At 39.7% G+C, this 11085-nt stretch overlaps 1 protein-coding gene across 2 annotated transcripts in view; it reads right to left on the reverse strand.

Moving 5' to 3' along the window:
• Window positions 1-10347, reverse strand: part of LOC120056455 (unconventional myosin-VIIa-like) — a 66284-nt gene extending 55937 nt beyond the window's left edge. For both annotated transcript variants that reach the window (XM_039004624.1, XM_039004623.1), the window contains exons 1-3: window positions 10330-10347; window positions 642-755; window positions 115-267 (exon numbers count right to left, since the gene is read on the reverse strand). In XM_039004624.1, coding sequence (XP_038860552.1) covers window positions 115-267; window positions 642-755; window positions 10330-10347 — 285 coding nt within the window. The remainder of the gene's footprint in view (window positions 1-114; window positions 268-641; window positions 756-10329) is intronic.
• Window positions 10348-11085: the final 738 nt, after the last annotated feature.

Genomic DNA, 11085 nt, shown 5'->3' on the forward strand with positions numbered 1-11085 from the left:
AAAAAACTTAAGTAGTACTTTAAAGTATTTTTACATAAGTACTTTACACCACTGAAAATGATGGTCTTCTAGTGGTACCAAAGCGAGAAGACCAGTATTGCAGGGGGGACTCACATAGATGACACGCTCATTGTAGCGGATGAGCAAGTTCCGCAGGATGCCAGCCTCGTTGAGGTCTCCCAGGCGGATCATATCCTCCACACCGTGGATGGAGGTGGGGTGCATGGGCTTAATGTTGGTGGCATTCTGGGGCGAGATCCAGTGCTCCTGATGGGAGAACAGTTACAGTACAGTCACAGCCATTGAGGAACTATGGTGTCATAGGCTACTGTGCGTCCATGTGGGCTTGTTAGACTAAGCTTAAGGCCCTGTTTGAATGCATCCTCCTTTCCTTCCCCTTCCTTGCTTTCTTCCTTCCATTAAGTAATCACTGATAAAACATGAATGGATAGGTGTAGGCAAGCTTTCCATGGCATTGCTTTTACCAGTAATGTCATGTCATGATTACTTCAAGGACGGGAGGAAGGAGGGATGCATTTGAACAGGGCCAAAGTCTTGTTCGTCAAAATCTTGTTAATGTCTCGTCGTCTTGTCAAAGTAGTGTCAACGTCCCGTCAACGTCTCATCTCGTGTGGACTTACCCTCCCCTCGTCATCCAGCACCTGGATCTGTCCCGAGTCACAGAGCTTGAGCACGGCTCCCACCGGGACATCGAACTCCCGGCCCGTCTTAAGGTCCAACCAGACATAGTCCCCCTAGAAAGCAACCACAAACACAATCAGCAATCAGGAAGGAATTCTCAGGAAACTCCTTCAGCAAGTTAATGTGCTAGTTTTTTTTCAAGAGCTGTAGTCCCATACAAAGATTTTCTTGATAATGTTTAATTTTAAGGGGCCTTATTACAGTGTAATTCCATATGGAATGACCCTGTATCAAGTATTGTAATTAATTGTAATAATACAGTTACACTGTAATAACAACATGTAACTGGAGGTAACTGCAGTCTAATTACAGAGGTGTAACAACAAATGCTTGTTAAAAATGTTAAAGTTTCCGATAGCTTCCCAACCATATCCCAACTCACCATATTTCAGCCTGCACAAACCATGTGAAAAGTGTTAGTTAATTTAATAAAACCGACCACCTCATTGACACAATTCTGCAATAAAGGGCTCTGTAGTCTGATGCTCAGGCCCGATGGCATGAACGAGTTCGCAAATGGTTGACATCAAAAAATACATTAAATTGTTAAATAAATTAACCATGCATTTACTTAACCATAAATTAAACATTATTAGACACATTAATAAACAGTTATGGTTAAAATTGTGAGAGTCATTCATGCTTGACAAATTGTAAGCCTATTAATCTTGGTAAAATAATGGTTTATAAATGCACTTAAAATGTTCATAGGACAAACTCTTATTCCATCATGTAACCTTGCAAGTGTTTCACTGTTGGATCAGTGAAATGATTTATTTATCACAGAAATTAAGGCATCATGTCAACATCTACCCGTCTGCACAATACGCTCAGAGGGGTTTGTGGAGACTAACGTCATGTGACAGTGCGCAAAGAACATGTCGAGAAGGTCAGTGTGCAGACATGAGAGACTGCCATGAAAGGAAAAAAACATCAACACAGGAGTTAGAAAGTAAGTTTTCCATGCTAGCTAATGTTAGCTGGGCTCGATGGTCTTATCTTCCCTGAACCTTGTTCTCAAGGTATCCATACCTCAAGGGTATTACATGAGAAACATCCAGCATGTTAACGTTATCTAGCTAGCTAGCCACTTGTGTCAACAGACTATGAAGAATGTTAGTTCCTTTTCAATGTAGATAAACACTAGCTAACTTAGTGTTAGCAAGCACTGTTATTGTTAGCTGGACAAGACAACAACTAGCTAGGTAGCAGGCCTAAACTATAGAAATCATGATGATAACTGGTATAGGGTAATGTAAATTGTTATAGCTACATACTTCTTCTCTAACACAGATTCCCACAAGGTCTCAGACTTCAGGATGTACCCGGCTCCACGAGGGGGCTAAAGGGGTCTAAGCCCCCTCAGTTGAAACTTGTGCCACCTTAGTTTTAGTTTTATGTCCCTATATAAAAATAAAAAAGTTCAAACGACTGAGTGACAGGTTGGTGCAAAAAAAATCAGTGTCTCTAGTGCGCTGTGTCAGCACAATGGACAGAGTGCGCCGCGGTGTGTTTAGGGAAGCTATGGAAGGCCACTGGGACGGTTAGGTATGACTCCTTTGGGTTTCCATAAAAATCAGGAAAAAGCATTTCTCATCTTTGTGGAAGGCTAAGTGAATAACATGATAAACCTCCGCTTGTAATATTTGATTTGGATTTATAAGTGTGGTGTCAAGTTTACCAGTCGGGCCCTGGTGAGGACACCGTGTTGGAGGCCGAACTGTCTCCTTCTTGCTCCTCTGCTGTTCCTATGGGGGCACTCTGCAGGAGTGTCTTCCCTATGATGGGGTGTGAGAGGTTTTCATCCTGACATTGACTGGCACTAAATTGACTATGACAGAGCTCTCTCCGGAGCCTGGAGAGGAGAACATGTGCTCTGACACTTTCCGCAGGCTTGGAGAGAAAATGACTGCACCACAACATTTTTCTGGGTGTAGCACGGAAGTTGTGTCACTGCTGGAGGGTCTGGAAACCACCCTGGTGTCCACTGTGCATTGTCCGGGAGAGAATGCTCTCTTACCTGCTTCAACAAAGGCCCATTTTATGAGCATGGCCTTATTTCTATTACAGCATATTGGATGACTGTCATTCATATTTCATTCACCCAGCTCGATAGGTTTAGGCAACTACATGACACTCAAATTTTCCCTATACCCATCATGAGGTTGCTACAACCTACGAATTAACGTTTACAACGTAAGTGCACAGGTCGAGAGGAAAGTTTTAGTAATTAAGGTGACAGACAGTGATACATTCAACACCACCTTGCACACTCTTGCCTGCATCTAGCTGATCTAGAGTGTAATCATTAGTCCAAACCATTGCAAACGAGAGTTTCTATTGGAGAAATTCAGGTATGTTTATCCATGTTTCATTTGCTTCCGTTTAAGAAAAGTTTTTTCAACATAATCGAAAGAATGAATACACCTCTGATCACCCGCACACACAGTTCTCTTTCATAGCAGCCACATACAAACAGCATGATCACTTTACTTGTTGTATAATTCATTCTTGCATCTACACGCTCTCCTCCTCTCACCTTCTCCCTTCGCTTGTGGACTTAAGTGCACAACACAACAGCTGGCTGTGACCAGGTGAAAAAACCTTTCCAAGCCAAACCTTCATACCATAACCGCTACACACAGCCTACATCACTGTCTCCATATTAGCTAACGTCATAGTCAACATAGCGCGTTAGTAAACCCACTACAATCATGCAGTACAGTGTACAGCAAGCAGTTTACACCGGCGGGCTCCGGTGGCAATAAATTTATAAAACCGAAAGCTTACTTTGACTTGGAAGAGTTCTAGTGTTGGATAGCCTTAGCCAGCTGGCTAACATAGCATACCTCTCTGGTTGAGCTGGTTGTTTGAGCTGCATTAGCTAGCTAAGTAAGTGAAAGTGAAAGTTTAAAAAAAATACAACGAAATATAGCTAGCTCTCTCTTCATTGTCTTTAATTTAAGAAATTCATTTGATCAAAACTGTTCAACTATTGTCTTTCTCTCTCTTTGAGTCAATTACTCACCACATTTTATGCACTGCACTGCTAGTCAGCTGTAACTTATGCTTTCAGTACTTTATTCATTCTCTGATCCTTTGATTGGGTGGACAACATGTCAGTTCATGCTGCAAGAGCTCTGATAGGTTGGGGGACGCCCTCCGGAAGTCATCATAATTACTGTGTAAGTCTATGGATTGGGGTGAGAACCATGAGCTTCCTAGGTTTTGTATTGAACTCAATGTACCCAGAGGAGGACGGAAACTAGCGGTCCTCTGGCTACACCATGGTGCTACCCCAAAGAGTGCTGCTGTGGCTACTGTAGACCTTCATTGCAAAACAGTGTGTTTTAATAAATTATTTGGTGACGTGAATATATTTAGTATAGTTTTATCAAAAAATTATAACTTTTTTAATGTTTAACAATTGACATTTATCTGAAATACACTGAGGAGGCTGGTCCTCCCCTTCCTCCTCTTAGGAGCCTCCACTGGATTTTCCTTTATTTGCTCTGCCAATCTACATTTAACAAATGGACATAACATGTTGGTCAATACAGTATGTATCATGTACCCAGTGCTCATTTGGAATGTGCCATTCTGGCATTAGTTTGGGTACTGTGTGCGTTTAAGGGGGGTGGGTTGAAATACTGAACCGTAATGATTTCAGTTGAAGGGACGACTGCTACGTCCTGACAATGTTTATGAGGTTGCTGTTTATGTGGAACGAACGTGTCTTGAGCTTAATTTCAAATGCAGAGACCACAAAAATAGGGGAGGGATGTGTGGCGAAGACGCGCTGTACATCTCTCTCCACTACTGCCACTGACTCCCGCCAATTCGTGCACACTATTTGCTTCATTGTGTCAATTGTTTGTCAATGTTTATCAGTGGAGTTACTGTAATTACAACATATTCCCCCATTAATTTAGAATGTTTGGTTATAGAAAATTATAATATACATTCATACTATTCTAATTTTCCAAGTGGAAACATTGTTTGTGTCACGATCGTCGTACGAACTGGAATTATACTCAGACCAACGTGCAGCGTGATTTGGGTTCCACATGTTTAATAAAGGAAACTCACAAAAAACAATAAACAGCAAACGAAACGTGAGTGCTCACAGGCAACTACACACAAACAAGATCCCACAAAAACCAGTGGGGAAATGGCTGCCTAAATATGATCCCCAATCAGAGACAACGATAAACATCTGCCTGTGATTGGGAACCATACCAGGCAAACATAGAAATTGGCTGAGGGAAGCTGAGCGTTGGTATGTGGAATTGGAGACAAGTGGGAGTGGAGTTGCTGTGTGGGAGATAGAATGATGGTCAAAGACAAAAGTAAAAATAAAAAATTGAAAAAAGTCCAAATAAAACATAATAAAAGTACATTTGAATGACACTAAGTGGCAGTGTTTTTACAACTAATGCCGGTTTGCCTGAGGCTGATGCCGTGCAGGTGTTTGTACACATGCAGATACACACACTCTCATTCAAATAAACACATACAAGAACACACACATACATGTAACTGTGGGAGGGGTCTCGAATGGTTGAGGGACAGCTATTGGGGAACTGTGGGGGGATCTTGGAGGGTTTGGGTTCATGTTTTGTGGCCTGGTGGTAGATTCGTCAACGTGCCCTTGAGCAGGGCATTAACCCTGGATGCTTCTGTGTGTTGCTCTGAATGGGAATCTGTTGGATGACTGGTATGATGTAGTTCTTGAGCTGCTTCAATGCAAGTATATTGTATGTTTCGAATATTCAATAAATAAATAAAAAATATAATAAAAAATTATAATAATAAATAAGGTCATGTTCATAAAAAAAATCCTCTCTAATCTTAAATGGCACCGACCACCACTGATCTGAGCCTGGTAGACCCCAGCTGCGCTTTATTGGTTAAGACAGGTTTTTCCTGATGAGAGGCTTTTTCTTTTGAAAGCTAACATTTTGAAGTCAGAACTTTGTATTTATATTTGTAAATATCAGCTTCATCTTTGAAACACCAGCGCTGTGTAAATAAATCCAACACTCATTTGCACCTCTACCTGCCTGCCTCCTGCTGAATCTTTGTCCTTACCGTGTCTGCTCCAGGATGGGGAAAATGCTTACAGAGTTGATTTCCATTGTTACTTGTAATGTTAAAAGGGAAGAAAAAGATAATCACGTTTTTCTAAATTGGCTATCTAGACTAGTACTCACCAGCACTAGAATAGTTATTTTTATGTTATTGAATAGGCCTATATATTTGTTTAATCTAAGTAATCAGATTATTAATGTAACAATAAAAATGGTTGTAATTGTGTAAGAAATGTAAGATCTTTTTACATGTTGCAATAAAGTTGACTAAAAGAAAATCTCATCTTTTGTTTGTAGGTATTTCCCCTTGATAATGAGCAGTATGTAATTATATTGAAATTACTCATAGGTAACTTTAAAGTTACACAACTTTAAATAGCAAAATCCTGTGTTACGACCTTGTACTAATGCAGATATTACAGATATGTACTCTGTGGTGTATTAGTGTGTTTATTTTCTCACTTAGATGGCACATTTGTTAGCTGATGATCAGATTGTCAGGATGGGTAACATACTTTATAGGTACACAATTACAATTACAATTAAGTACGGCTCAAGGTACACTTAATTTTAACTAGCTTAATCCTGTGTAACACCTAGTAATTACATTGTACTTATGCAGATATTACATGTACTCTGTAGTGTACTAGTGTGTTTTTGTCTCTCACTTGGATGGTGCTTTCAGAAGCTTTGCAATTAGGGTCAGGTTGTCAGGATGGGTAATGTACTATCTAAGTACACATTAATGACAAGTAAGTACCTCTCAAGATACACTTGATTTTAACAAATTTAATCCTGTGTAACACCTAGTAATTAAGTTTTTACAATTTATGCAAATTGTACATGTACTCTGTGGTGTACTTTGTTTATCCTCCCACTTGAGGATGACACCCACTTGAAGATGACACTTGTATGGAAGACCCTAATCAGTGAGGTTGAATTACATTTGATCTGTTTTAGTAAACTCAACCCAGATGGTACACTTTTTGAGGGCAAGTGCTACCAACAACTTTAAGTGAACATTTTGAAGTGCGCATTCATAGGTAGGTAATGATTATTATTAAATATTTTTTATTTAACTAGGCAAGTCAGTTCCCGTTTGGGCTAGGCGTCCCGCTAGCGGGACAACTTCCGGTGAAACTGGAGGGCGCGCAATTCAAATAAATAATCATAAAAATTATGGATATTAAACATTTCGGTACATATAAGTGTCTTATATCCTCTGAAAGCTTACATTATTGTTAATCTAACTGATTTACAGTAGCTATTACAGCGAAAACATGCCATGCGATTGTTTGAGGACAGCACCCCACATCAAAATATTTTTCCACCGGCACAGGTTTCATACATTCACAAATAACAATTAAATATTCACTTATTTTTTGAAAATCTTCCTCTAATTTGTCATCCAAAGGGTCCCAGCTATAACACGTAGTGTCGTTTTGTTAGATAAAATACTTCTTTATATCCCAAAAAGTCTGTTTAGTTGGTGCCATTGATTTGAGTAATCCACTCATACAACATGCAGAAAAAGGAATCCGAAAATCTACCCCTTAACTTTGTTTCAACAAGTCAAAATATGTTTCTATTTACTCCTCAGATACCCTAAAATGTAATCAAACTATAATATTTCTTACAGAAAGAAGTAGGAAACTGATTTTAGCAGGTGCGTCCTGTCTTCATGGCGCGCGCAAACACGAATTTCCAAGACTGTCCCTGTACTAAAACTGATAATTCTTATTCGTTTTTGAAGTTACAAACCTGAAACCTTGAACATAGACTGTTGACACCCTGTGGAAGCCAAAGGAATTGCACACAGGGAGCTAATTTTCATTATGACATTTTACTTGATTTTCTAAGAGGATGGTCTCTCAAAAACAAATTCTGGTTGGTTTTTCTTTGGATTTTCTCTTACAATATCTATTGTGTTATATTCTCCTGCACTATTTAAACATTTATACAAACTTCAAAGTGTTTCTTTCCAATTGTACCAATTATATGCATATCCTGGCTTCAGGGCCTGAGCAACACACAGTTTACTTTGGGCACGTCATTCAGGCAGAAATTGAGAAAAAAGGGGCCTAGCCCTAAGAAGTTGTTAATTAAGAACAAATTCTTATTTAAAATGACTACCTACTCATTAGAGCCTATGTAATCTCGGGACACCCAGTGCATCTGTCCACAAGAGATTACAACCTTGTGATAGTTTGTATTGAATTGGATGTGCTGAGAAGAACCAAAACACTAAACTGGTGAATTTAGTGGAAGCTTGCACATTTTTAAGAAGCATGGTAACAAACATTTGTTGTTACACCTCTGTAATTACAGACTGCATTTACCACCGGTTACATGTTATTACAGTCTAACTATGAGTTATTACAATTAACGGCAATGCTTGTTAGTGTAATTACACATGTAATTACACTGTAATAAGGACCCCTTAAAATGAAGTGTTACCATTTTCTTACTAGTTGAATACATTACATTTGCCATTCCAATATGTTAAGCACATGATTTCAATATATTGTCCATTAGGTCCAGGACGGGATGTGCTTATTTTTTAAGACTCACGTTACACCCTGGACCTGCCATCAATATACTTGCAAATTGAAAATGCATTTCAAACCAGCTTTATTTGTGTTTGCTGAAGTACAGACTTGGGAGGAATGTGTTTAAATTACATTGCAACAATAGTAATGAGGGCAGTAGGAAGGTAGGCCCCTAAATTGCAGCTGCCTGAGGATAACTCTAATAGTCGAAACTCGTTGCAGTTGTGCGTCCTGATGTGCTATGCTGACTGCTCCTATATGTATTCTTTGTAAAATATATTCTGTTAATAGTTCACTAAAGTTTATTGCAACGTACTGGCCGCCTACTCGTCTTCTTTCTCAAACACAATAGTAATACAATAAAATCTCACTCTGCCTACAGTCTGGTCTAAGGTCATGTTAATTCTACTAGTGGAGCAAAATTCACAATTAATACACTTCATAATTCCTTCTGACACAATTGTATTTTTATTACATTAAAACTATTTTCTGTGCACTTCCTAAAACAATAAAAAATTAGAGGTTCAATCGATATAAAAAAGTCACATATTGATATGCATGAAATAAGTTGGCTACTTTGAAGACTGCCAGTCCATCCAATAAGGGGAATTAGGTTGATGTAGGCTTAGCCTCGTCCAACTGCGGACTTTATAGGAAGTGATGTAACTTGTCACTTGTTGCTAGGAGGAGGTGGTGCTGTTTCAAGAAGGTTTGAATATTTAGAAAATGCATCATTCCCTTCTTCTGTCCTTGTTATCACTACTCTAAATGATGACCGGTGAAAGCAAGGCCTACGCCACTTTATAAACCTGCCTTGCCAAAATCAGTAATTACTCCAATGTTGGGGAGTCAAAGTAAACAGATAAACAGAACCTTATAAGAGGGTTAAGGGGAGGAGCCTATTGGAAATCCTTGCTGTCAATCAAGGTGAGATTCAGGAAGTCAGCCCAGCCAGAGAATGGGCTTTGTCACTTCCCAGTGTTAAGCTGCCATGTTGTTTTTGTTTTGTTGTAACACGCTGGACACACTTTGACCGTGCTGTTATTCCATCTCTCACAAACCACCTAACCACATATATACGCAATAAACCGGACAACAACAACATATTTAGGACTGAACCAATCAAAAAAAGCACCATTCATTTTCCAGAATAAGTAAAAAATATGAGTTTTGCTCTACACAAAAACATGTTTATATGGAGTCGACTTTCTTTTCGAACATTGTAAACATTGTTTCATTGAGTAAATTAAACCAAATGTGCATTGAAGTGCAATAAGAATGATTTTGACAACCCAAAACCCAGGTACCAGCTTTGCTAGAAAAGGATGCAGTTAGCACTCAAAAACATCAGCAAGAAAAAAGTATCCATTTCTAATCCAGGTTGAGGTGAAACGTCCATGTCACTATCCCTCCCTGTCTAGACTCAGGCATTACAGAGGCTTTACTAGTCTGACAACACAGATGTCTTGCTGATGGAATGAAATGCATGATTCATGACTAGTCTCTTGACATTGAGGTACTCCTTAAAGGGATAGTTTACAGATTTGACATATTTATACATTTGTTTCCTTACCTTGAAATCAGTCTATGGACAAGAAGTGACTGCAATTCACACTTTATTTTTGTTAAACTACCCACTCCAAACCCCAAAAATGTAATCGATGAACTATCCCTTTAAAAACACAGATAAAGTGACCTTCAAAGCCCCACAAAGCCTGTCTGACTAACCTTCTCCAGAACCATGGGCCCAGATGAAAATATATTGATAGTGTGACGGGGGGTGATGATCGGAGAATGAGGGTGCATGTTATCTCATGCTACGTGTCACTGTGTCCTCTGGTGGGCCAGCTGATAACACACCATAGCCCCTATCTTATTAGCATTTAAATTGTGTCTCACTTGCAAAGGTCGTCCACAGGGTGGGTGTGTGTTTGTGTGTGTGAGTGTATGTTTGAGAGAGAGAACAAGTGAGAAATAAGGTATTCTACCTGTTGCAGAATGACCATGGTTCAGCTTCCGGTTTATTCCAGGACATTAGAAGTCACCATGTGAGGCTCCTGGAATAGAGACAAGTCCTATTAGACATAGAGAACATATCAAACATACATATTTACACACTCAGAAACTGGCCCAACAGGGATTCAAACTACCACTGCTGGGGGGCATATGCAGCGGCTGTGTTGACCACTAGACCAACATCTGGCACAGTCTTACTAATGGTAAAGATTCACCACAGGGGTTCTCTCTATACCGTGGTTCTCGCTGGACAGATGGCTTGAAGCTGAGTCCATTGGTGACTGGTGGACCAGACCTCACTGTCTGAGCCTAGAGGAATCCCACTTTAATCAAGTGGAATTAATGTGTATAAAATGATAAACCTTTCTACCCCCGGAGAGTGAGGATACACACATAAGCTTGTTGTCAGAGTCTCCATTACTTTGCAAGATTAAAGGCATTACTGTAAATCAGAATGTCCCCCAAAGCAGTTGTCATTGGATCTAATGTGTAGTGTGGCTATATCCGAAATGGCATGGCACCCTATTCCCCATATAGTGCATTACCTTTGGCCCGAGCCCATAAGGTAGTGCATTATATAGAGAATAGGGTGCCATTTCAGACTGACTTTTGCAGATGTCTTCTGGACTGATCATCCATTGCACAGGGGCTTTTTGACCTGTGCTCTTGTCCGATTCACTTCCCTTCTCTTAAATGTGCACTCGTTCACTCCTAATCATGGATTTAAA

The sequence above is a fragment of the Salvelinus namaycush genome, chromosome 12 (genome assembly GCF_016432855.1).
Source record: "Salvelinus namaycush isolate Seneca chromosome 12, SaNama_1.0, whole genome shotgun sequence".
NCBI classification, from domain to species: domain Eukaryota; kingdom Metazoa; phylum Chordata; class Actinopteri; order Salmoniformes; family Salmonidae; genus Salvelinus; species Salvelinus namaycush.